The sequence below is a fragment of the Apium graveolens genome, unplaced genomic scaffold (genome assembly GCF_009905375.1).
Source record: "Apium graveolens cultivar Ventura unplaced genomic scaffold, ASM990537v1 ctg3578, whole genome shotgun sequence".
Taxonomy (NCBI): Eukaryota; Viridiplantae; Streptophyta; class Magnoliopsida; order Apiales; family Apiaceae; genus Apium; species Apium graveolens.
In genome coordinates this window covers 1,246-28,283 of record NW_027418165.1, presented here as the reverse complement: position 1 = coordinate 28,283, position 27,038 = coordinate 1,246, and the positions used below count along the sequence as shown (strand labels likewise).

At 34.3% G+C, this 27,038-nt stretch overlaps 3 protein-coding genes across 23 annotated transcripts; all 3 read left to right on the top strand.

The window, feature by feature from the left end:
* Positions 1 to 3,847: 3,847 nt before the first annotated feature.
* Positions 3,848 to 14,391, top strand: LOC141701208 (uncharacterized). 15 transcript variants are annotated; one of them, XM_074504894.1, is made up of 4 exons: positions 3,848 to 4,331; positions 4,427 to 4,729; positions 5,538 to 5,821; positions 7,600 to 7,790. In XM_074504894.1, exons 1-4 carry the CDS (start codon positions 4,175 to 4,177, stop codon positions 7,648 to 7,650), a joined length of 795 nt encoding a protein of 264 aa, XP_074360995.1. In that variant the 5' UTR covers positions 3,848 to 4,174; the 3' UTR covers positions 7,651 to 7,790. The 15 variants fall into 15 exon arrangements, with proteins under 15 accessions (XP_074360995.1, XP_074360998.1, XP_074360990.1 ...); XM_074504897.1 differs by lacking the exon at positions 7,600 to 7,790 and adding an exon at positions 7,185 to 7,545; XM_074504889.1 differs by lacking the exon at positions 7,600 to 7,790 and adding an exon at positions 6,024 to 6,231.
* A 59-nt stretch (positions 14,392 to 14,450) lies between these two features.
* LOC141701206 (uncharacterized) lies at positions 14,451 to 18,497 on the top strand. 6 transcript variants are annotated; one of them, XM_074504879.1, is made up of 4 exons: positions 14,451 to 14,615; positions 14,711 to 15,013; positions 15,822 to 16,105; positions 17,874 to 18,072. In XM_074504879.1, exons 1-4 carry the CDS (start codon positions 14,459 to 14,461, stop codon positions 17,922 to 17,924), a joined length of 795 nt encoding a protein of 264 aa, XP_074360980.1. In that variant the 5' UTR covers positions 14,451 to 14,458; the 3' UTR covers positions 17,925 to 18,072. The 6 variants fall into 6 exon arrangements, with proteins under 6 accessions (XP_074360980.1, XP_074360982.1, XP_074360979.1 ...); XM_074504881.1 differs by lacking the exon at positions 17,874 to 18,072 and adding an exon at positions 17,461 to 17,663; XM_074504878.1 differs by lacking the exon at positions 17,874 to 18,072 and adding an exon at positions 16,308 to 16,517.
* Positions 18,498 to 18,551: 54 nt separating this feature from the next.
* On the top strand, positions 18,552 to 26,470 carry LOC141701205 (uncharacterized). Of its 2 annotated transcripts, none has more exons than XM_074504875.1 (8): positions 18,552 to 18,708; positions 18,804 to 19,103; positions 21,973 to 22,256; positions 22,548 to 22,676; positions 23,345 to 23,467; positions 25,415 to 25,522; positions 25,847 to 26,025; positions 26,123 to 26,470. In XM_074504875.1, the coding sequence occupies exons 1-8, from the start codon at positions 18,552 to 18,554 to the stop codon at positions 26,244 to 26,246; spliced, it is 1,404 nt and encodes a 467-aa protein (XP_074360976.1). In that variant the 3' UTR covers positions 26,247 to 26,470. The 2 variants fall into 2 exon arrangements, with proteins under 2 accessions (XP_074360976.1, XP_074360975.1); XM_074504874.1 differs by lacking the exons at positions 18,552 to 18,708; positions 18,804 to 19,103 and adding exons at positions 20,549 to 20,760; positions 20,856 to 21,158.
* Positions 26,471 to 27,038: the final 568 nt, after the last annotated feature.

The window sequence follows — 27,038 nt, the reverse complement described above, 5'->3', positions numbered from 1 at the left end:
AAAACCCGTATGTTGGTTGCTATCCCGCTCAGCTTCATACAAAAATCATCGATGTTATCTGTCTCCTTCATGGTAAGAGACTCAAACTCTCCCTTTAACATTTATACCTTAGCCTCCTTCACTCACTCTGCTCCTACACACATGGTTTTAATGGCTTCCCAAGATTCCTTTGCGATTTCTTTCTCAGCAATAGTCAGTAGTACTTCTTCTGGCACGCCTTGGTATATAGCTGCAAGAGCTATCTGTACCGTCCTCTCATCAAAAACAGTCTTTGGGTCTTCTTCGATCGCACCCCAAACACCTTGAGCCTTCATGAAAACTTTCATTTTCAGGGACCATGTTGTATAGTTACTTTTCGTTAGAATTGGATAGCTTAAACCCACAAAGCCTTCTTTTGTCTTGATTATCTCCATGATTACATTTGTGTGTTTAGGTTGATATTTGGGCATACAACACCTGGAGCTCGGATACCAAATGTAGAAACTGAACACTGCAATACAAATATACGGACAAAGGTGTTTATTCTTGTAAAATTGGGAAAACAAAATATATTATCAGTGGTAATAAAAAAGATGGTTACAACGTTAATAAATAGAAATTGATGCCTAACAAGGTGGCATGAAAACAGACACAACTACTGACACGACTACTAACACGTATCCACTACTGAGACCTTATTCAAACTTCCTAAAAACTCTCTACTGCTGCATGACCAAGTCATGTAAATAAAACACTCCACATAATAATTATTAAATAATAACAACTAAAACAAATAAGTTTAGATTAAATCCCAACAGTATGATCAGAAAAATGATGATGAAATACTATTGCTTTGTGATGGTTGTGTCAAGCCCATCTGAATTGATGAATGTCAATCCTGTTATGCTTGTTTTCCTTGTAATTTTTTTCTGCATTAAATATGTGCGGAGTTACCTAGAGAGATTGTGCATCACCTTTGGCCAGGTAAAACATTGTTAGCAAAGAAGTATAGTGAATTATTCAAGTTGTTGTGGTGTGATGGCTCTCGAGTTTTGTGCAATGGTATATTCTATAGTGTAAGTGGGGCACGAACTTATCGTATTGGATGTGTGATCTTACCCAAGAGTATCAAATACGAAGCTCACCCTCATCAACTCAATCAATTTTTAGTAAGTGCTCGTCGTTATGCTTATTGTAATGGATGCAGATTTCCTTTGTTTGGATGTATGTACGGATGTAATGATTGCAAGTTCTATATATATGGAAGATGTATTACGTACGAAGAACATACAAACACAGGTGGGCTATGTTACCCGGACTCGGGTATGAGTGTCAGACATGGGTTCGTATCCAAGTGTCGGACTCGACAATATTCTGAAAAATTTACATATTTTTTGTCTAAAATAAGTGTCCAAGTGTCTATACCCATGTCCGAGTGTCGAGTGTCCGACACGGGTAATCGAAGCAAAATGAAGAGTCCGGGTAACTAAGCAAGTGGGATCCTCACCCACTGGACTTGATATATGATGCTGGCATGGTCGAAAAACATGAGCATGAGTTTGACTGTGAGTTTTGCTCTAAAGAAATAAACACAGATCGCTGGTTCTATCATTGCAATAAGTGTCAGTTATTAGCATTTGTTTCTCCTTTCCATCCATGTTAATCTCTTCATTTCTTCTTAATTGTAGATGACAAGTTTTTCTAGTTGTTTCTCAGCTGTAAATGAATTATTATTATCTTTGTTTCTTTCCATCCATGTTAATCACTTCTATATTGGAATAATTAATCAAAATATCTCTTCTATATATAATAGCACAACAAGGGAATAATATTTTGAGATTAAAAAGTCTCATTGAAAAGACTAAACTACCTCTGTTTTTAATATTTATATAAAAGTTGTGTTTTGTGGGAATCGAACTCGGATTGCTTCATTTTTCTATACAAACTCGTACCACCACACCATATTGTCACATGAGCTTTTCAACATACACATAATATGTAAGTGTGCTAAAAGAATATTTTATTTAACATTAAAGAAAAATATTTTGAGGTATAATAGGATTCAAGAAAAATATTTAGAACTCCATAAAATAAATTTTAATTCTCGAGCACATATTTTGAGGTATCTGTTTGATATTTATTATTACTTTAGTGATTCAAATGATACCTCGTTAAGTTTGATGATTAAACTGATATATGACCTTCAGTTGAGTGACCACTTTGATATTTAACCATTTATAAAACTTTATCGAATTGAAAAATATTTAATTTTAGGAAAATAGTATACAATATTATCAAATTATTATATGAAGAAATATTAGAGTTGTAATAAAAGAAACTTAAAAATAATTTAAATAACAATATAATTACAATTTTTCCTTCAAATTCTTGAAAAAAATCATGAACATCAATAATAAGTCTTACAATATATAATTTATTTTTATGTTACATGATTGATACTCGGTCGCGTACAAAACAGATATGAATTGTTTGTCAGTGATAATGTGAATACCATATATAAATTATTGCAATTTATTTATTACATAATTTTAATTTTGAATAATTATAAATACATGTTATTTAAGTAATCAATTGCCTCACTAGATATAAATAATGATTATACATGTACATAAATCAGATATTTAGCATATAAATAATTGAAACCATCGTAATTTTCTAAGAAATGTAACATACAATAATTCACATGCTAACATAGACACATATAACTTAATCTTATTTTGTTAAGAGTAGTGTAAAAAAACTAACATTTTTCCAAACATACATATGTTAAATTTCAAAAACTAACATTTTTCATTAAAATCGACTTTTATATTAACAGTAATGTAAATTTTATATTATTTTATATTATGATCGCAAGTAATTCTGAATTCAGTTATTCATTTTTTATCTTTTTAAATTGAGTAAATTAGCTGTAAGTTAGTAGAGAACTCAGTAATAATATAGACCAGTTATATAGTTTATTTAAATGAAATTCAAAAATTTTGGTTAACTCTGTATTCAACATATATGTTAGTTTTTAATTTTTTTTTGTAAACATACCAACGACATTCTACATATTAAGTTTATTTGTTTCATTTTAAACGTACACTCACTACCCTGTTTATATTCATTCATTAAATATAATTATACAACACAAACAAGAATACATATATTTTTCTTAATAAGATATATTGGAAACGTTGTGTAATTTAGTAATGTTTTGTATGAAAATGATACACAGATAAATACGTTAGACATTATACAACATTTACAAATAAGAATATAACTAAAAACATTATAATTGCATACATAAAAAACTCTATAAAATGACCCGTACCTCGCATGGGTTATTATGCTAGTTATTGGTTATATTAAAACATTACTTTTTCCGTGACATTTTATCTTACTTGTTTGACTTGTGATGGTCAAAATTGATTTTGACCGTAAATAAAAAAAATCACTATTTAAAAATATTAAAAATACATATTAAAGTAAATTAAATGTAATTTCTAATGATATAATTTTTATAAATATCTTTGATTATTTACTATATGTATTTTTTTGGTCAAAATTAAGTTAATTTGACCGAAAAAAGTTAAAATAATACAGATAAATTGGGATGAGAGAGTATAATAATATTAAACTTTGTAAGCTTGACATATTATTTTAATAAAAATGTGCATTAATTAATTGAATTTCAAAATCAAATCGGTGAATATTTTATAACAATTAATTGAATGATTAATCTGTAAAATCAAGGATTTTTAGAGTTTTATAATTGTTTGTGTACTCTGTAGCCTTTAGGATATAGTGTCATCTGATATGTTAGAAATCAGAAGTCCAGAAATTAGTTATATTAATTTTTCAGTTTTTTCTCTGAAGTATATAGAGAATGAAATATTTGGTCAATATAAAACAACCCGAACGGCCCAATTCCTGATTTTTAAATCTACGAATCAAACAGATCCATCTCGCGCAATCACCTGTCTCTCTCGTCTCTGGCTCCGTCCATTTCTCTTTTCAAACAGTGAGAGAGAGATATATAAAGAGTGAGAGATTTGAGAGAGATAGGAAGAGAGAGAGAGATTTGAGCGAGATAGTGGAGGAGAGAGAGATTTGAGAGAGATAGTGGAGAGAGAGATTTGAGAGAGATAGGGAGAGAGAGAGAGGGAGGGAGAGAGAGAGATAGAGAGAGATGGGAGGTCCACAAGTAACAGGCCCCGTCCGTACAATTTCACAACAAACTTTCAACGATACAGTTAGAGAAAACATCGAAGATCTGGGAATGGACCCCACCGAAGCACTACAAGACGCTATCGAGACTCTCACTCTTCAAGGCGTCGATCTCTCTGGTACATACATATATACACACATACTGATTTTGAACTATTCAGCTACTTTTGAACTGATCTGTGTGTAATTGTGTCTATTTATTTACATATTGTAGGTATTGTTACTTGTGTTCCGGGGGAGAGTAATCCAGTGATCGAGTGTTTGAATAAATTAAAACAGTTTGAAATCGATTCGAGTTGCTATAATTCTAAAATTAAGAGTGATTTTGATTTGGAGGAAGTGATTGGAGTTTTAAATGAATTGACGGAGTTGTGTGGTGTTGAGGGATCGGGGAATGCTGCGATTGCTACTAGAAATGGTGGATTGGAGTTGGTATATTTGATTTATTCGAGAGTTCCTAGTGGTTGCGGAAGGGGCTTGGTTTCGTGTTTGAATGCTTTGGCTTATTTACTTCATGGTAAAGTATTACTTATCGTATTGTTTGGAAACTGTATTGTGTTTTATATGTTTTTGTGCGTATTGTTGGTTAATACTTGCGGAAATGTTTTAGGTTATTAGGATATGGGATTTAGGAAAATTCATCGCGTTGCATTATTGATCAATGTTGTTATTGTTGTCGTGAGGTAGCATCAAGAAGTTATTGGATTCGATATTGAGTGTTGACTATAGGCTACAATTTTTTGCCCAAAGTTGTGTCTCGATTTTTCTTATTTAGTCTGAAAATGAAGATATGCGTGATTAGGACATAAGTACTATAATGGAATTGAATTTATTTGGGCTACATTATTTTGCACGAGGTTTTGTCTCGATTTTTCTTATTTAGTCTGAAATTGAAAATATGCGTGATTAGGACATACTATAATGGAAATGAAGTTATTTTAGAGGTATATTTACAGTATGAAGAAAACTTGGATAAGAGATAAGCTATTTACTGCAGAGTATTTTGAAGCGTCTAGAAAGGAGTCATGGTGAGTGTTGGTAACATATTGTTTTTGATAATGAACATGACTGATAGAATGACAAGCATGTGATATATCTCTTTATGATTAATATGCAGGGGATTCGTAACCTTTAATGTACTTATCATACTTGCATGATGTTGCAATATGTGCTCATCAACAATTTATATGTACATAAAAAGTGTCGGAGACCTGGAAATGATATAGTTGCATGACATTGAATGTCATAATGAAGGTGGTATGACATGAAAACGAATCTTATTTTGATTAGAGCTTCAAATTGACGTGTAAATCTTTTGTTTGCAGATCTTCAGTGTACTGAAATATTTCGAAATAGCTATGGACCAGAGGTTGTGATGCGCATTCTAAATGATGGAACTGATAATGTTACAATGTTGAGTAGTGGTTTTTCAGTTATTGCTGTAGCTGCAACTGGTAATGAGGTCCTTAAGGAATTATTCATGGACCTGAAAGTTGATGAGCTAATGATCACATTATTAAAAGAACCGAAGAATGAGACTATTTCTAGTCTCTATGATGCTATACGAGTTCTATTATCTGCTGATGATAATCGAGTTGTGGCTTCTCAAGTAAGTAAATTGGTTGTTTTAATAAGTTTTGTACATTGTTGTAAATTGCCAATCAATATGTCTTTTCACAGTTGCTAAAGAAAATAAGAACTGGAACTTAAAACCTTACAGTAGGCGTTAGCTAATATTTGCTGTAATTATCCCCAATATAAAACAACCCGAACGGCCCAATTCCTGATTTTTAAATCTACAAATCAAACAGATCCATCTCGCGCAATCACCTGTCTCTCTCGTCTCTGACTCTGTTCATTTCTCTGTTTAAACAGAGAGAGATAGAAAGAGTGAGAGATTTGAGAGAGATAGTGGGAGGGAGAGAGAGAGATTTGAGAGAGATAGGGAGTGAGGAGAGAGAGAGAGATAGGGAAGAGAGATTTGAGGGAGATAGGGAGAGAGAGAGAGAGAGAGATAGAGAGAGATGGGAGGTCCACAAGTAACAGGCCCCGTCCGTACAATTTCACAACAAACTTTCAACGATACAGTTAGAGAAAACATCGAAGATCTCGGAATGGACCCCACCGAAGCACTACAAGACGCTATCGAGACTCTCACTCTTCAAGGCGTCGATCTCTCTGGTACATACATATACACACACATCCTGATTTTGAACTATTCAGCTACTTTTGAACTGATCTGTGTGTAATTGTGTCTATTTATTTACATATTGTAGGTATTGTTACTTGTGTTCCGGGGGAGAGTAATCCAGTGATCGAGTGTTTGAATAAATTAAAACAGTTTGAAATCGATTCGAGTTGCGATAATTTTAAAATTAAGAGTGATTTTGATTTGGAGGAAGTGATTGGAGTTTTAAATGAATTGACGGAGTTGTGTGGTGTTGAGGGATCTGGGAATGCTGCGATTGCTACTAGAAATGGTGGATTGGAGTTGGTATGTTTGATTTGTTCGAGAGTTCCTAGTGGTTGCAGAAGGGGCTTGGTTTCGTGTTTGAATGCTTTGGCTTATTTACTTCATGGTAAAGTATTACTTATCGTATTGTTTGGAAACTGTATTGTGTTTTATATGTTTTTGTGCGTATTGTTGGTTAATACTTGCGGAAATGTTTTAGGTTATTAGGATATGGGATTTAGGAAAATTCATCGCGTTGCATTATTGATCAATGTTGTTATTGTTGTCGTGAGGTAGCATCAAGAAGTTATTGGATTCGATATTGAGTGTTGACTATAGGCTACATTATTTTGCGCAAAGTTGTGTTTCGATTTTTCTTATTTAGTCTGAAAATGAAGATATGCATGATTAGGACATAAGTACTATAATGGAATTGAATTTATTTGGGCTACATTATTTTGCACGAGGTTTTGTCTCGATTTTTCTTATTTAGTCTGAAATTCAAAATATGCGTGATTAGGACATACTATAATGGAAATGAAGTTATTTTAGAGGTATATTTACAGTATGAAGAAAACTTGGATAAGAGATAAGCTATTTACTGCAGAGTATTTTGAAGCGTCTAGAAAGGAGTCATGGTGAGTGTTGGTAACATATTGTTTTTGATAATGAACATGACTGATAGAATGACAAGCATGTGATATATCTCTTTATGATTAATATGCAGGGGATTCGTAACCTTTAATGTACTTATCATACTTGCATGATGTTGCAATATGTGCTCATCAACAATTTATATGTACATAAAAAGTGTCGGAGACCAGGAAATGATATAGTTGCATGACATTGAATGTCATAATGAAGGTGGTATGACATGAAATCGAATCTTATTTTGATTAGAGCTTCAAATTGACGTGTAAATCTTTTGTTTGCAGATCTTCAGTGTACTGAAATATTTCGAAATAGCTATGGACCAGAGGTTGTGATGCGCATTCTAAATGATGGAACTGATAATGTTACAATATTGAGTAGTGGTTTTTCAGTTATTGCTGTAGCTGCAACTGGTAATGAGGTCCTTAAGGAATTATTCATGGACCTGAAAGTTGATGAGCTAATGATCACATTATTAAAAGAACAGAAGAATGAGACTATTTCTAGTCTCTATGATGCTATACGAGTTCTATTATCTGCTGATGATAATCGAGTTGTGGCTTCTCAAGTAAGTAAATTGGTTGTTTTAATAAGTTTTGTACATTGTTGTAAATTGCCAATCAATATGTCTTTTCACAGTTGCTAAAGAAAATAAGAACTGGAACTTAAAACCTTACAGTAGGCGTTAGCTAATATTTGCTGTAATTATCCCCAATATAAAACAACCCGAACGACCCAATTCCTGATTTTTAAATCTACAAATCAAACAGATCCATCTCGCGCAATCACCTGTCTCTCTCGTCTCTGACTCTGTTCATTTCTCTGTTTAAACAGAGAGAGATAGAAAGAGTGAGAGATTTGAGAGAGATAGTGGGAGGGAGAGAGAGAGATTTGAGAGAGATAGGGAGTGAGGAGAGAGAGAGAGAGATAGGGAAGAGAGATTTGAGGGAGATAGGGAGAGAGAGAGATAGAGAGAGATGGGAGGTCCACAAGTAACAGGCCCCGTCCGTACAATTTCACAACAAACTTTCAACGATACAGTTAGAGAAAACATCGAAGATCTCGGAATGGACCCCACCGAAGCACTACAAGACGCTATCGAGACTCTCACTCTTCAAGGCGTCGATCTCTCTGGTACATACATATACACACACATCCTGATTTTGAACTATTCAGCTACTTTTGAACTGATCTGTGTGTAATTGTGTCTATTTATTTACATATTGTAGGTATTGTTACTTGTGTTCCGGGGGAGAGTAATCCAGTGATCGAGTGTTTGAATAAATTAAAACAGTTTGAAATCGATTCGAGTTGCGATAATTTTAAAATTAAGAGTGATTTTGATTTGGAGGAAGTGATTGGAGTTTTAAATGAATTGACGGAGTTGTGTGGTGTTGAGGGATCGGGGAATGCTATGATTGCTACTAGAAATGGTGGATTGGAGTTGGTATGTTTGATTTGTTCGAGAGTTCCTAGTGGTTGCGGAAGGGGCTTGGTTTCGTGTTTGAATGCTTTGGCTTATTTACTTCATGGTAAAGTATTACTTATCGTATTGTTTGGAAACTGTATTGTGTTTTATATGTTTTTGTGCATATTGTTGGTTAATACTTGCGGAAATGTTTTAGGTTATTAGGATATGGGATTTAGGAAAATTCATCGCGTTGCATTATTGATCAATGTTGTTATTGTTGTCGTGAGGTAGCATCAAGAAGTTATTGGATTCGATATTGAGTGTTGACTATAGGCTACATTATTTTGCGCAAAGTTGTGTCTCGATTTTTCTTATTTAGTCTGAAAATGAAGATATGCGTGATTAGGACATAAGTACTATAATGGAATTGAATTTATTTGGGCTACATTATTTTGCACGAGGTTTTGTCTCGATTTTTCTTATTTAGTCTGAAATTGAAAATATGCGTGATTAGGACATACTATAATGGAAATGAAGTTATTTTAGAGGTATATTTACAGTATGAAGAAAACTTGGATAAGAGATAAGCTATTTACTGCAGAGTATTTTGAAGCGTCTAGAAAGGAGTCATGGTGAGTGTTGGTAACATATTGTTTTTGATAATGAACATGACTGATAGAATGACAAGCATGTGATATATCTCTTTATGATTAATATGCAGGGGATTCGTAACCTTTAATGTACTTATCATACTTGCATGATGTTGCAATATGTGCTCATCAACAATTTATATGTACATAAAAAGTGTCGGAGACCTGGAAATGATATAGTTGCATGACATTGAATGTCATAATGAAGGTGGTATGACATGAAATCGAATCTTATTTTGATTAGAGCTTCAAATTGACGTGTAAATCTTTTGTTTGCAGATCTTCAGTGTACTGAAATATTTCGAAATAGCTATGGACCAGAGGTTGTGATGCGCATTCTAAATGATGGAACTGATAATGTTACAATGTTGAGTAGTGGTTTTTCAGTTATTGCTGTAGCTGCAACTGGTAATGAGGTCCTTAAGGAATTATTCATGGACCTGAAAGTTGATGAGCTAATGATCACATTATTAAAAGAACAGAAGAATGAGACTATTTCTAGTCTCTATGATGCTATACGAGTTCTATTATCTGCTGATGATAATCGAGTTGTGGCTTCTCAAGTAAGTAAATTGGTTGTTTTAATAAGTTTTGTACATTGTTGTAAATTGCCAATCAATATGTCTTTTCACAGTTGCTAAAGAAAATAAGAACTGGAACTTAAAACCTTACAGTAGGCGTTAGCTAATATTTGCTGTAATTATCCCCAATATAAAACAACCCGAACGGCCCAATTCCTGATTTTTAAATCTACAAATCAAACAGATCCATCTCGCGCAATCACCTGTCTCTCTCGTCTCTGACTCTGTTCATTTCTCTGTTTAAACAGAGAGAGATAGAAAGAGTGAGAGATTTGAGAGAGATAGTGGGAGGGAGAGAGAGAGATTTGAGAGAGATAGGGAGTGAGGAGAGAGAGAGAGATAGGGAAGAGAGATTTGAGGGAGATAGGGAGAGAGAGAGATAGAGAGAGATGGGAGGTCCACAAGTAACAGGCCCCGTCCGTACAATTTCACAACAAACTTTCAACGATACAGTTAGAGAAAACATCGAAAATCTCGGAATGGACCCCACCGAAGCACTACAAGACGCTATCGAGACTCTCACTCTTCAAGGCGTCGATCTCTCTGGTACATACATATACACACACATACTGATTTTGAACTATTCAGCTACTTTTGAACTGATCTGTGTGTAATTGTGTCTATTTATTTACATATTGTAGGTATTGTTACTTGTGTTCCGGGGGAGAGTAATCCCGTGATCGAGTGTTTGAATAAATTAAAACAGTTTGAAATCGATTCGAGTTGCGATAATTTTAAAATTAAGAGTGATTTTGATTTGGAGGAAGTGATTGGAGTTTTAAATGAATTGACGGAGCTGTGTGGTGTTGAGGGATCGGGGAATGCTGCAATTGCTACTAGAAATGGTGGATTGGAGTTGGTATGTTTGATTTGTTCGAGAGTTCCTAGTGGTTGTGGAAGGGGCTTGGTTTCGTGTTTGAATGCTTTGGCTTATTTACTTCATGGTAAAGTATTACTTATCGTATTGTTTGGAAACTGTATTGTGTTTTATATGTTTTTGTGCGTATTGTTGGTTAATACTTGCGGAAATGTTTTAGGTTATTAGGATATGGGATTTAGGAAAATTCATCGCGTTGCATTATTGATCAATGTTGTTATTGTTGTCGTGAGGTAGCATCAAGAAGTTATTGGATTCGATATTGAGTGTTGACTATAGGCTACATTATTTTGCGCAAAGTTGTGTCTCGATTTTTCTTATTTAGTCTGAAAATGAAGATATGCGTGATTAGGACATAAGTACTATAATGGAATTGAATTTATTTGGGCTACATTATTTTGCACGAGGTTTTGTCTCGATTTTTCTTATTTAGTCTGAAATTGAAAATATGCGTGATTAGGACATACTATAATGGAAATGAAGTTATTTTAGAGGTATATTTACAGTATGAAGAAAACTTGGATAAGAGATAAGCTATTTACTGCAGAGTATTTTGAAGCGTCTAGAAAGGAGTCATGGTGAGTGTTGGTAACATATTGTTTTTGATAATGAACATGACTGATAGAATGACAAGCATGTGATATATCTCTTTATGATTAATATGCAGGGGATTCGTAACCTTTAATGTACTTATCATACTTGCATGATGTTGCAATATGTGCTCATCAACAATTTATATGTACATAAAAAGTGTCGGAGACCTGGAAATGATATAGTTGCATGACATTGAATGTCATAATGAAGGTGGTATGACATGAAATTGAATCTTATTTTGATTAGAGCTTCAAATTGACGTGTAAATCTTTTGTTTGCAGATCTTCAGTGTACTGAAATATTTCGAAATAGCTATGGACCAGAGGTTGTGATGCGCATTCTAAATGATGGAACTGATAATGTTACAATGTTGAGTAGTGGTTTTTCAGTTATTGCTGTAGCTGCAACTGGTAATGAGGTCCTTAAGGAATTATTCATGGACCTGAAAGTTGATGAGCTAATGATCACATTATTAAAAGAACAGAAGAATGAGACTATTTCTAGTCTCTATGATGCTATACGAGTTCTATTATCTGCTGATGATAATCGAGTTGTGGCTTCTCAAGTAAGTAAATTGGTTGTTTTAATAAGTTTTTGTACATTGTTGTAAATTGCCAATCAATATGTCTTTTCACAGTTGCTAAAGAAAATAAGAACTGGAACTTAAAACCTTACAGTAGGCGTTAGCTAATATTTGCTGTAATTATCCCCAATATAAAACAACCCGAACGGCCCAATTCCTGGTTTTTAAATCTACAAATCAAACAGATCCATCTCGCGCAATCACCTGTCTCTCTCGTCTTTGACTCTGTTCATTTCTCTGTTTAAACAGAGAGAGATAGAAAGAGTGAGAGATTTGAGAGAGATAGTGGGAGGGAGAGAGAGAGATTTGAGAGAGATAGGGAGTGAGGAGAGAGAGAGAGAGATAGGGAAGAGAGATTTGAGGGAGATAGGGAGAGAGAGAGATAGAGAGAGATGGGAGGTCCACAAGTAACAGGCCCCGTCCGTACAATTTCACAACAAACTTTCAACGATACAGTTAGAGAAAACATCGAAGATCTCGGAATGGACCCCACCGAAGCACTACAAGACGCTATCGAGACTCTCACTCTTCAAGGCGTCGATCTCTCTGGTTACATACATATACACACACATCCTGATTTTGAACTATTCAGCTACTTTTGAACTGATCTGTGTGTAATTGTGTCTATTTATTTACATATTGTAGGTATTGTTACTTATGTTCCGGGGGAGAGTAATCCAGTGATCGAGTGTTTGAATAAATTAAAACAGTTTGAAATCGATTCGAGTTGCGATAATTTTAAAATTAAGAGTGATTTTGATTTGGAGGAAGTGATTGGAGTTTTAAATGAATTGACGGAGTTGTGTGGTGTTGAGGGATCGGGGAATGCTGCGATTGCTACTAGAAATGGTGGATTGGAGTTGGTATGTTTGATTTGTTCGAGAGTTCCTAGTGGTTGCGGAAGGGGCTTGGTTTCGTGTTTGAATGCTTTGGCTTATTTACTTCATGGTAAAGTATTACTTATCGTATTGTTTGGAAACTGTATTGTGTTTTATATGTTTTTGTGCGTATTGTTGGTTAATACTTGCGGAAATGTTTTAGGTTATTAGGATATGGGATTTAGGAAAATTCATCGCGTTGCATTATTGATCAATGTTGTTATTGTTGTCGTGAGGTAGCATCAAGAAGTTATTGGATTCGATATTGAGTGTTGACTATAGGCTACATTATTTTGCGCAAAGTTGTGTCTCGATTTTTCTTATTTAGTCTGAAAATGAAGATATGCGTGATTAGGACATAAGTACTATAATGGAATTGAATTTATTTGGGCTACATTATTTTGCACGAGGTTTTGTCTCGATTTTTCTTATTTAGTCTGAAATTGAAAATATGCGTGATTAGGACATACTATAATGGAAATGAAGTTATTTTAGAGGTATATTTACAGTATGAAGAAAACTTGGATAAGAGATAAGCTATTTACTGCAGAGTATTTTGAAGCGTCTAGAAAGGAGTCATGGTGAGTGTTGGTAACATATTGTTTTTGATAATGAACATGACTGATAGAATGACAAGCATGTGATATATCTCTTTATGATTAATATGCAGGGGATTCGTAACCTTTAATGTACTTATCATACTTGCATGATGTTGCAATATGTGCTCATCAACAATATATATGTACATAAAAAGTGTCGGAGACCTGGAAATGATATAGTTGCATGACATTGAATGTCATAATGAAGGTGGTATGACATGAAAACGAATCTTATTTTGATTAGAGCTTCAAATTGACGTGTAAATCTTTTGTTTGCAGATCTTCAGTGTACTGAAATATTTCGAAATAGCTATGGACCAGAGGTTGTGATGCGCATTCTAAATGATGGAACTGATAATGTTACAATGTTGAGTAGTGGTTTTTCAGTTATTGCTGTAGCTGCAACTGGTAATGAGGTCCTTAAGGAATTATTCATGGACCTGAAAGTTGATGAGCTAATGATCACATTATTAAAAGAACCGAAGAATGAGACTATTTCTAGTCTCTATGATGCTATACGAGTTCTATTATCTGCTGATGATAATCGAGTTGTGGCTTCTCAAGTAAGTAAATTGGTTGTTTTAATAAGTTTTGTACATTGTTGTAAATTGCCAATCAATATGTCTTTTCACAGTTGCTAAAGAAAATAAGAACTGGAACTTAAAACCTTACAGTAGGCGTTAGCTAATATTTGCTGTAATTATCCCCAATATAAAACAACCCGAACGGCCCAATTCCTGATTTTTAAATCTACAAATCAAACAGATCCATCTCGCGCAATCACCTGTCTCTCTCGTCTCTGACTCTGTTCATTTCTCTGTTTAAACAGAGAGAGATAGAAAGAGTGAGAGATTTGAGAGAGATAGTGGGAGGGAGAGAGAGAGATTTGAGAGAGATAGGGAGTGAGGAGAGAGAGAGAGATAGGGAAGAGAGATTTGAGGGAGATCGGGAGAGAGAGAGATAGAGAGAGATGGGAGGTCCACAAGTAACAGGCCCCGTCCGTACAATTTCACAACAAACTTTCAACGATACAGTTAGAGAAAACATCGAAGATCTCGGAATGGACCCCACCGAAGCACTACAAGACGCTATCGAGACTCTCACTCTTCAAGGCGTCGATCTCTCTGGTACATACATATACACACACATACTGATTTTGAACTATTCAGCTACTTTTGAACTGATCTGTGTGTAATTGTGTCTATTTATTTACATATTGTAGGTATTGTTACTTGTGTTCCGGGGGAGAGTAATCCAGTGATCGAGTGTTTGAATAAATTAAAACAGTTTGAAATCGATTCGAGTTGCGATAATTTTAAAATTAAGAGTGATTTTGATTTGGAGGAAGTGATTGGAGTTTTAAATGAATTGACGGAGTTGTGTGGTGTTGAGGGATCGGGGAATGCTGCGATTGCTACTAGAAATGGTGGATTGGAGTTGGTATGTTTGATTTGTTCGAGAGTTCCTAGTGGTTGCGGAAGGGGCTTGGTTTCGTGTTTGAATGCTTTGGCTTATTTACTTCATGGTAAAGTATTACTTATCGTATTGTTTGGAAACTGTATTGTGTTTTATATGTTTTTGTGCGTATTGTTGGTTAATACTTGCGGAAATGTTTTAGGTTATTAGGATATGGGATTTAGGAAAATTCATCGCGTTGCATTATTGATCAATGTTGTTATTGTTGTCGTGAGGTAGCATCAAGAAGTTATTGGATTCGATATTGAGTGTTGACTATAGGCTACATTATTTTGCGCAAAGTTGTGTCTCGATTTTTCTTATTTAGTCTGAAAATGAAGATATGCGTGATTAGGACATAAGTACTATAATGGAATTGAATTTATTTGGGCTACATTATTTTGCACGAGGTTTTGTCTCGATTTTTCTTATTTAGTCTGAAATTGAAAATATGCGTGATTAGGACATACTATAATGGAAATGAAGTTATTTTAGAGGTATATTTACAGTATGAAGAAAACTTGGATAAGAGATAAGCTATTTACTGCAGAGTATTTTGAAGCGTCTAGAAAGGAGTCATGGTGAGTGTTGGTAACATATTGTTTTTGATAATGAACATGACTGATAGAATGACAAGCATGTGATATATCTCTTTATGATTAATATGCAGGGGATTCGTAACCTTTAATGTACTTATCATACTTGCATGATGTTGCAATATGTGCTCATCAACAATATATATGTACATAAAAAGTGTCGGAGACCTGGAAATGATATAGTTGCATGACATTGAATGTCATAATGAAGGTGGTATGACATGAAAACGAATCTTATTTTGATTAGAGCTTCAAATTGACGTGTAAATCTTTTGTTTGCAGATCTTCAGTGTACTGAAATATTTCGAAATAGCTATGGACCAGAGGTTGTGATGCGCATTCTAAATGATGGAACTGATAATGTTACAATGTTGAGTAGTGGTTTTTCAGTTATTGCTGTAGCTGCAACTGGTAATGAGGTCCTTAAGGAATTATTCATGGACCTGAAAGTTGATGAGCTAATGATCACATTATTAAAAGAACCGAAGAATGAGACTATTTCTAGTCTCTATGATGCTATACGAGTTCTATTATCTGCTGATGATAATCGAGTTGTGGCTTCTCAAGTAAGTAAATTGGTTGTTTTAATAAGTTTTGTACATTGTTGTAAATTGCCAATCAATATGTCTTTTCACAGTTGCTAAAGAAAATAAGAACTGGAACTTAAAACCTTACAGTAGGCGTTAGCTAATATTTGCTGTAATTATCCCCAATATAAAACAACCCGAACGGCCCAATTCCTGATTTTTAAATCTACAAATCAAACAGATCCATCTCGCGCAATCACCTGTCTCTCTCGTCTCTGACTCTGTTCATTTCTCTGTTTAAACAGAGAGAGATAGAAAGAGTGAGAGATTTGAGAGAGATAGTGGGAGGGAGAGAGATAGATTTGAGAGAGATAGGGAGTGAGGAGAGAGAGAGAGATAGGGAAGAGAGATTTGAGGGAGATAGGGAGAGAGAGAGATAGAGAGAGATGGGAGGTCCACAAGTAACAGGCCCCGTCCGTACAATTTCACAACAAACTTTCAACGATACAGTTAGAGAAAACATCGAAGATCTCGGAATGGACCCCACCGAAGCACTACAAGACGCTATCGAGACTCTCACTCTTCAAGGCGTCGATCTCTCTGGTACATACATATACACACACATCCTGATTTTGAACTATTCAGCTACTTTTGAACTGATCTGTGTGTAATTGTGTCTATTTATTTACATATTGTAGGTATTGTTACTTGTGTTCCGGGGGAGAGTAATCCAGTGATCGAGTGTTTGAATAAATTAAAACAATTTGAAATCGATTCGAGTTGCGATAATTTTAAAATTAAGAGTGATTTTGATTTGGAGGAAGTGATTGGAGTTTTAAATGAATTGACGGAGTTGTGTGGTGTTGAGGGATCGGGGAATGCTGCGATTGCTACTAGAAATGGTGGATTGGAGTTGGTATGTTTGATTTGTTCGAGAGTTCCTAGTGGTTGCGGAAGGGGCTTGGTTTCGTGTTTGAATGCTTTGGCTTATTTACTTCATGGTAAAGTATTACTTATCGTATTGTTTGGAAACTGTATTGTGTTTTATATGTTTTTGTGCGTATTGTTGGTTAATACTTGCGGAAATGTTTTAGGTTATTAGGATATGGGATTTAGGAAAATTCATCGCGTTGCATCATTGATCAATGTTGTTATTGTTGTCGTGAGGTAGCATCAAGAAGTTATTGGATTCGATATTGAGTGTTGACTATAGGCTACGTTATTTTGCGCAAAGTTGTGTCTCGATTTTTCTTATTTAGTCTGAAAATGAAGATATGCGTGATTAGGACATAAGTACTATAATGGAATTGAATTTATTTGGGCTACATTATTTTGCACGAGGTTTTGTCTCGATTTTTCTTATTTAGTCTGAAATTGAAAATATGCGTGATTAGGACATACTATAATGGAAATGAAGTTATTTTAGAGGTATATTTACAGTATGAAGAAAACTTGGATAAGAGATAAGCTATTTACTGCAGAGTATTTTGAAGCGTCTAGAAAGGAGTCATGGTGAGTGTTGGTAACATATTGTTTTTGATAATGAACATGACTGATAGAATGACAAGCATGTGATATATCTCTTTATGATTAATATGCAGGGGATTCGTAACCTTTAATGTACTTATCATACTTGCATGATGTTGCAATATGTGCTCATCAACAATATATGTACATAAAAAGTGTCGGAGACCTGGAAATGATATAGTTGCATGACATTGAATGTCATAATGAAGGTGGTATGACATGAAAACGAATCTTATTTTGATTAGAGCTTCAAATTGACGTGTAAATCTTTTGTTTGCAGATCTTCAGTGTACTGAAATATTTCGAAATAGCTATGGACCAGAGGTTGTGATGCGCATTCTAAATGATGGAACTGATAATGTTACAATGTTGAGTAGTGGTTTTTCAGTTATTGCTGTAGCTGCAACTGGTAATGAGGTCCTTAAGGAATTATTCATGGACCTGAAAGTTGATGAGCTAATGATCACATTATTAAAAGAACCGAAGAATGAGACTATTTCTAGTCTCTATGATGCTATACGAGTTCTATTATCTGCTGATGATAATCGAGTTGTGGCTTCTCAAGTAAGTAAATTGGTTGTTTTAATAAGTTTTGTACATTGTTGTAAATTGCCAATCAATATGTCTTTTCACAGTTGCTAAAGAAAATAAGAACTGGAACTTAAAACCTTACAGTAGGCGTTAGCTAATATTTGCTGTAATTATCCCCAATATAAAACAACCCGAACGGCCCAATTCCTGATTTTTAAATCTACAAATCAAACAGATCCATCTCGCGTAATCACCTGTCTCTCTCGTCTCTGACTCTGTTCATTTCTCTGTTTAAACAGAGAGAGATAGAAAGAGTGAGAGATTTGAGAGAGATAGTGGGAGGGAGAGAGAGAAATTTGAGAGAGATAGGGAGTGAGGAGAGAGAGAGAGATTTGAGGGAGATAGGGAGAGAGAGAGATAGAGAGAGATGGGAGGTCCACAAGTAACAGGCCCCGTCCGTACAATTTCACAACAAACTTTCAACGATACAGTTAGAGAAAACATCGAAGATCTCGGAATGGACCCCACCGAAGCACTACAAGACGCTATCGAGACTCTCACTCTTCAAGGCGTCGATCTCTCTGGTACATACATATACACACACATCCTGATTTTGAACTATTCAGCTACTTTTGAACTGATCTGTGTGTAATTGTGTCTATTTATTTACATATTGTAGGTATTGTTACTTGTGTTCCGGGGGAGAGTAATCCAGTGATCGAGTGTTTGAATAAATTAAAACAGTTTGAAATCGATTCGAGTTGCGATAATTTTAAAATTAAGAGTGATTTTGATTTGGAGGAAGTGATTGGAGTTTTAAATGAATTGACGGAGTTGTGTGGTGTTGAGGGATCGGGGAATGCTGCGATTGCTACTAGAAATGGTGGATTGGAGTTGGTATGTTTGATTTGTTCGAGAGTTCGTGGTTGCGGAAGGGGCTTGGTTTCGTGTTTGAATGCTTTGGCTTATTTACTTCATGGTAAAGTATTACTTATCGTATTGTTTGGAAACTGTATTGTGTTTTATATGTTTTTGTGTGTATTGTTGGTTAATACTTGCCGAAATGTTTTAGGTTATTAGGATATGGGATTTAGGAAAATTCATCGCGTTGCATTATTGATCAATGTTGTTATTGTTGTCGTGAGGTAGCATCAAGAAGTTATTGGATTCGATATTGAGTGTTGACTATAGGCTACATTATTTTGCGCAAAGTTGTGTCTCGATTTTTCTTATTTAGTCTGAAAATGAAGATATGCGTGATTAGGACATAAGTACTATAATGGAATTGAATTTATTTGGGCTACATTATTTTGCACGAGGTTTTGTCTCGATTTTTCTTATTTAGTCTGAAATTGAAAATATGCGTGATTAGGACATACTATAATGGAAATGAAGTTATTTTAGAGGTATATTTACAGTATGAAGAAAACTTGGATAAGAGATAAGCTATTTACTGCAGAGTATTTTGAAGCGTCTAGAAAGGAGTCATGGTGAGTGTTGGTAACATATTGTTTTTGATAATGAACATGACTGATAGAATGACAAGCATGTGATATATCTCTTTATGATTAATATGCAGGGGATTCGTAACCTGTAATGTACTTATCATACTTGCATGATGTTGCAATATGTGCTCATCAACAATTTATATGTACATAAAAAGTGTCGGAGACCTGGAAATGATATAGTTGCATGACATTGAATGTCATAATGAAGGTGGTATGACATGAAATCGAATCTTATTTTGATTAGAGCTTCAAATTGACGTGTAAATCATTTGTTTGCAGATCTTCAGTGTACTGAAATATTTCGAAATAGCTATGGACCAGAGGTTGTGATGCGCATTCTAAATGATGGAACTGATAATGTTACAATGTTGAGTAGTGGTTTTTCAGTTATTGCTGGAGCTGCAACTGGTAATGAGGTCCTTAAGGAATTATTCATGGACCTGAAAGTTGATGAGCTAATGATCACATTATTAAAAGAACAGAAGAATGAGACTATTTCTACTCTCTACGATGCTATACGAGTTCTATTATCTGCTGATGATAATCGAGCTGTGGCTTCTCAAGTAAGTAAATTGGTTGTTTTAATAAGTTTTGTACATTGTTGTAAATTGCCAATCAACATGTCTTTTCACAGTTGCTAAAGAAAATAAGAACCGGAACTTAAAACCTTACAGTAGGCGTTAGCTAATATTTGCTGTAATTATCCCCAATATAAAACAACCCGAACGGCCCAATTCCTGATTTTTAAATCTACAAATCAAACAGATCCATCTCGCGCAATCACCTGTCTCTCTCGTCTCTGGCTCTGTTCATTTCTCTTTTCAAACAGTGAGAGAGAGATATATAAAGAGTGAGAGATTTGAGAGAGATAGGGAGAGAGAGAGATTTGAGCGAGATAGTGGAGGAGAGAGAGAGATTTGAGAGAGATAGTGGAGAGAGAGATTTGAGAGAGATAGGGAGGGAGAGAGAGAGAGAGAGATGGGTGGTCCACAAGTAACAGTCCCCGGCCGTACAATTTCACAACAAACTTTCAACGATGAGAAAACATCGAAGATCTCGGAATGGACCCCACCGAAGCACTACAAGACGCTATCGAGACTCTCACTCTTCAAGGCGTCGATCTCTCTGGTACATACATATACACACACATCCTGATTTTGAACTATTCAGCTACTTTTGAACTGATCTGTGTGTAATTGTGTCTATTTATTTACATATTGTAGGTATTGTTACTTGTGTTCCGGGGGAGAGTAATCCAGTGATCGAGTGTTTGAATAAATTAAAACAGTTTGAAATCGATTCGAGTTGCGATAATTTTAAAATTAAGAGTGATTTTGATTTGGAGGAAGTGATTGGAGTTTTAAATGAATTGACGGAGTTGTGTGGTGTTGAGGGATCGGGGAATGCTGCCATTGCTACTAGAAATGGTGGATTGGAGTTAGTGTGTTATATTTGTTCGAGAGTTCCTAGTGGTTGCGGAAGGGGCTTGGTTTCGTGTTTGAATGCTTTGGCTTATTTACTTCATGGTAAAGTATTACTTATCGTATTGTTTGGAAACTGTATTGTGTTTTTTATGTTTTTGTGTGTATTGTTAGTTACCACTTGCCGAGATGTGTTAGGTTAATAGGATTTGGGATTTAGGAAAATTCATCGTGTTGCATTATTGATCAATGTTGTTATTGTTGTAGTGAGGTAGCAACAAGAAGTTATTGGATTCCGTATCGAGTGTTGACTATAAGCTACATTTTTTTGCACGAGATTTTGTCTCGATTTTTCTTATTTAGTCTGAAAATGAAGATATGCGTGATTAGGACATACTATAATGGAATTGAAGTTATTTGTGAATTTTGCTACATTATTTTGCACGAGGTTTTGTCTCGATTTTTCTTATTTAGTCTGAAAATGAAGATATGCGTGATTAGGACATACTATAATGGAATTGAAGTTATTTTAGAGGTATATAATTACAGTATGAAGAAAACTTGGATAAGAGATAAGCTGTTTACTGCAAAGTATTTTGAAGCGTCTAGAAAGGAGTCATGGTGAGTGTTTTTAACATATTGTTTTTGATAATGAACATGACTGATAGAATCACAAACATGTGCTATATGTCTTTATGATTAATATGCGGGGGATTCGTAACCTTTAATGTACTTATCACACTTGCACGATGTTGCAATATGTGCTCATCAACAATTTATATGTACAGAAAAAGTGTCGGAGACCCAGAAATGATATAGTTGCATGACATTGGATGTCATAAGCAAAGGTGGTTTGACATGAAATTGAATCTTATTTTGATTAGAGCTTCAAATTGACGTTTAAATCTTTTGTTTGCAGATCTTCAGTGTACTGAAATATTTCGAAATAGCAATGGACCAGAGGTTGTGATGCGCATTCTAAATGATGGAACTGATAATGTTACAATGTTGAGTAGTGGTTTTTCAGTTATTGCTGCAGCTGCAACTGGTAATGAGGTCCTTAAGGAATTATTCATGGACCTGAAAGTTGATGAGCTAATGATCACAGTATTAAAAGAACAGAAGAATGAGACTATTTCTAGTCTCTATGATGCTATACGAGTTCTATTATCTGCTGATGATAATCGAGTCGTGGCTTCTCAAGTAAGTAAATTGGTTGTTTTAATAAGTATTGTACATTGTTGTAAATTGCAAATCAATATGTCTTTTCACAGTTGCTAAAGAAAATAAGAACTGGAACTTAAAACCTTACAGTTAGGCGTTAGCTAATATTTGCTGTAATTTTCCCCATTTAAATGATGAATTTGAGTTTTTATGAAAGCTGAAAGGGTATGCTTTAGCAAAGCAAAAGTTGCAGCATATTGATTCTTTCAAATCTAATAGATAGTAAATATAACTGAAAATGAGTTATAAACCTGTTTTATTATTATATAGGTTTTTGGTTATGCCAGAAGATTTGCAAAGATCGGGATTGCTGAAGCTCTTGTGCGTTCTCTTCGTGATGGGATCCATTCACCAAGTCTTGTATCTGCGAGCATTGCACTGAAGGCTGTTGCCGTCAATGTGAGTTCATATATAGAGTCAGCTTATCATTCATGTCAATCATGATCGAGTATCCTATTTAATTTGTTATTATGATGTTTGGTGAAAGACAAGTTAACCAATGTAGCTTTTTTTTAGGACCGTATTTATTAGGACTTGTAAAACTTGCAATAAACTTACAGCTGGTGAAGCCTTAAGTATTAATCTTGAACATTAAATACTGGAGAAGATATAGTATATGATTAGTGCTTTTTATGGTTTACCTCTTTTCTAATGTTTGTGTTTCATGTATAATCATGCGCCAGCCAATAGTTGGTTGGGAAATCAGGCTATGCATCATTTCCTAGGATGAGAACTGTATTTATTCTATTTTGGGTTTTTAAACCAATGCCCTAGTGTTAGTTCTTTCTCCAAGTTGCTGTTACGTTATTTTTGGTTGATCCCTGGTATTAATGTTGAAAGAAAAGTAATTTTTCCCCTAATTTAGTTGAGCATAAATCTTATGTTTAAGTATGAGTTGTTTGTTTCCTTGATCTTTAAAGTTCAACTTTCATAACAGCTGTGATTATGAATATTATGCTGAGTATATAATGGTATATAGATCTGGAGTCATTCTCTTCTCTCACTAGTTCCTTATACATGTTTGGCATATTAAACAGTATGTTGATTGGGGATGCTTTAAATTGTAGGATGAGATATGTAGGTCTGTAGCTGAGAGTGGTGGTATAGATGCAATTCTCTGTTGCATCAATGATAGCGGTGCACAGAGGAACCAAATCGTGGCACAAACTCTATGTTCACTGTTGAATAAGGTTCGCACTCTGAGCAAAGTTTATGTAAATTTTCTGCTTGGTATATGTATGATGCATAACTCTGGGCTATTCAAAATAGCTACTCCCTCCGTCCCATTGAGAAGTATACGTTTGATTTGGGCACGGAGGTTAAGAAAAAGTGGAATGTTGAGAGAAAAAGTATGATAAGTGGGTAAAGTAACGGGGTTAATCAATATTTAATGTATAAAGTTAGTGTAGTGGAGGAAAGTAGTGGATGTGAGTAGGTGTAGTTGTAGTTAATTTTTATATTATAAAAATTTTACTATATTTGGTAAATTTTAAAATGTATAGAATTGAATGGGACATCCCAAAAAGGAAAGTATATAGAAATGAATGGGACAGAGGGAGTAGTAGTTTTGGTGCAAAAGTTAATGATCTGTTTTATTTTTTTTATCTTTTGGTTCTAGATATTGAGAAAATATATTGAGGATCTCTCAGATATCTTCTGTGTCTCGCTGTATAGAGTAAACAGATCAAGTGAGATATTAATTTGAGGTCTTACTGGAACATAGATACCAGCAGATGAACAATTAAGTTAGTATTTAGTGCATGTTTGGCTCATCATTTTTGGGGCTCATTTGAGTCCAGAGCCCATTATACTATTTACTAACCTGTTTGGCAAACTAATTGATTGGTCACATGGAATCTATTTTGAGCCACAAATGGATTGTTAGAAATCATAACATTTCCTTTCCATTCTTGATTTTCATTTTGTCATGGCTCATGATTTATTTTGTCTCCTAGTATCTTCTTTTTAAATTTGCATTAGTTTAAAACTTGCACGATATATAAAATATTTTTAATATTATTAAATTTTCTAAAATTAATTTGATGAAGTTTTTTAGATATGAAATTTGTACATTTAAATTTTGAATGACGGTTAGTTATCTTTGATTTTAATTTTATTTCAAAACTCATTCCAATCGTATAATTTTATTACTTGTTTTTAGATTTTAGATTTTTATTTTATATTCATGTATTAAAATTATTAATTTATGTATTTTGTAATTTACATTTTATTTTCTTTCAAAAAATTGTAGTTTTTAAGTTACGATTTACCAAACACATTATCAACTTATAAGTAACTTATACATAAAATTATCCAAACACCTGAATAACTTATAAGTTATGATGTTCATATTACTTATACGACACTTTTCAACTTTAAGTCATAAGTTACATTTTTTAAAAATCCTAAACGGGCCCTTAATTTGTAATCACACTCAACAACTGGTACCAGCAGCTTGATGACCATAATTCCACTACTACACTTACTAATCAAAATGACCCCTTCTTCGAGTAAAGTAACATGTGTAATGGTTATGTTGTTGATCATTAATATGTGTGGCCTTGTACATATTCACTTCTAGGTTATATACATGTATTTTAGAATCCACTTCTTTGTATTGTCATGGAGCTATTACCTTAATGATGTTTTTGAGTTGGAGAGCAGATGATGCAAATTACACCAGTAATGAGGTATGCGACTTTACTGTTGCAGACTTGTAGCCTTTAGGCGTTTTGCATTATAAGAATGAATAGCGTGCTAGTAGTCTTTATGCTCTAAATTGTTATTTTTATTATTAGACCAGACCAGCTTAGAGGATACAATGCATTATTAAATAGTTATTTCCTTCCTCTGTAGCTGTACAACAGAACAGTAACCAATAAGCTTAGAAACAATTGATGAATTTGCAGCAAGTATGATTATAGAATTAAATTTAAAATTACTGTTTATCTTTCATCATTGTTTCCTTGTAAAATTATTAGTAAATTTTTGTTCTTACAAAGATACTTTCTCTCGCCATTGAGAACTATGGAGTTAGATAATTTGTTGTACGCTCACACTGGATGATGTTGCAAGATTTTTTTATTTTTTGTTCTGGTTGGAGCGCCATAAGCACTTATGGCACATTTCTTGATTAGTTGGCAGGTAGTGATGCAAATAAGACTACTATTGTCGCGAAGGGAGGTATGGACAAGCTTATAACACTATCAACCAGATTTTCTGACGACCCATTTGTTCTGCAAGAGGTAAAGGACTTCTCGTATATTGTTGACATTGTATTTTAGGTTACGTGGAAATCATAAATTTTTGTTGTGATTAAAGCGAATGAACTGTTATTTAAATATATACATGTTGAACTAGTTTAGTCATTTTAGTATAACCACGGTTATGCAAGTCAGTGTAACAAAGATAGAAATATGGAAGATTACGAGAAATCTGAAACAACATTTTATGTTGTTAGATGTTTATGTTCTTTTTACATGTGTTTCTTAAAATGAAGAACATTGTGCAACTTGTAATGTGACTTTAAAGCAAGGCAAAGTAATTCAAATAAATCAACTTCTGTACAGGTTTTGTCTATCATATGTACCCTCTCCTTAAGAGCACCTGATAATGCAACTCGTGCTATTGAAGCTGGAGCTGGAGACCTTGCAATACGAGTTATGAATAAGTTTCCTGAAGTACCTCAGCTTCAGAAACATGCATGTCTCATGATTCGTAATCTTGTGGTTAGGAATCCAGAGAACAGGCAAGTCACCTCCTATGTTATATCTCATGTGTTTGTGTTGGGTCAATGGATTCTAATCACATTAACTGGATCTGTAACCCACTTTTTCATTGTACAGAACTCTGTTACTTGGTCTTGATATTGAGAAGATCATACGGACAGCCAAGAGAAATCATCCAAGCTGCAGAACTGCTGCTACGGATGCTCTCAGGGATTTAGGACTCGACAACTACAATGCATAGATCACGTTAAGAAACTTCAAATTTCTGCATACAACTCGTTTTTTGTTGGATGTGTGATTGAATTGTGCGCAAGCAGCACAATCTGAAATGCTAGGGAGTATCAAAGTGGATTTCTATTAACTTTTCCATCCTTAAATTCCCATTAAAAGGGTTATTCTAGCTAGCATCATAACTGTAAGAAACAAATACAACTTAAAAATACCAAATTTAAAGTGTGCATTACCTGAAGAAATATTTATATGATAAAATTACTTATATAATTATTTAAAAAAATATGAAATCACGTCTCCTCTTGGACTTCTACAGTTCTACCTTAGTTCCGTGATTGTTCTCTGGACCCTTCTACAAACTTAGTATTGATCTTTTAGTAACACAATATGGACTGTAATATGGACTGTACTAAAAAGTTCCTTTTAGTCATGTGCCTAATGATTTAAATTTACACAATATGGCCTTGTGTTTCTCTATTTGTAATATATATGTAAATATCTCGGTTATAGAAATCGGCCGATTTCAAAACTATTGTAGTAGTTCCAAACTGAAATTTGTGTTTGCCTCAAATGTGTTGTATTGCACTTTCAGCAGTCCACAGAGGACCCTGTATTTGAGCATCTGGTTTGGATGTTAAAACAAATTCACTTTGGTTTTTATATAATTTGTATATTGCTTAGTACATAATTTCTTTTTACTTATCTTTGTAACTTGATTGTTATTGTTAATTTGAAAGAAATTCCATGAAAGTTGATAAATGAACCAAATAAGAATAAATATGATTTTTTTTTTGACAAATAT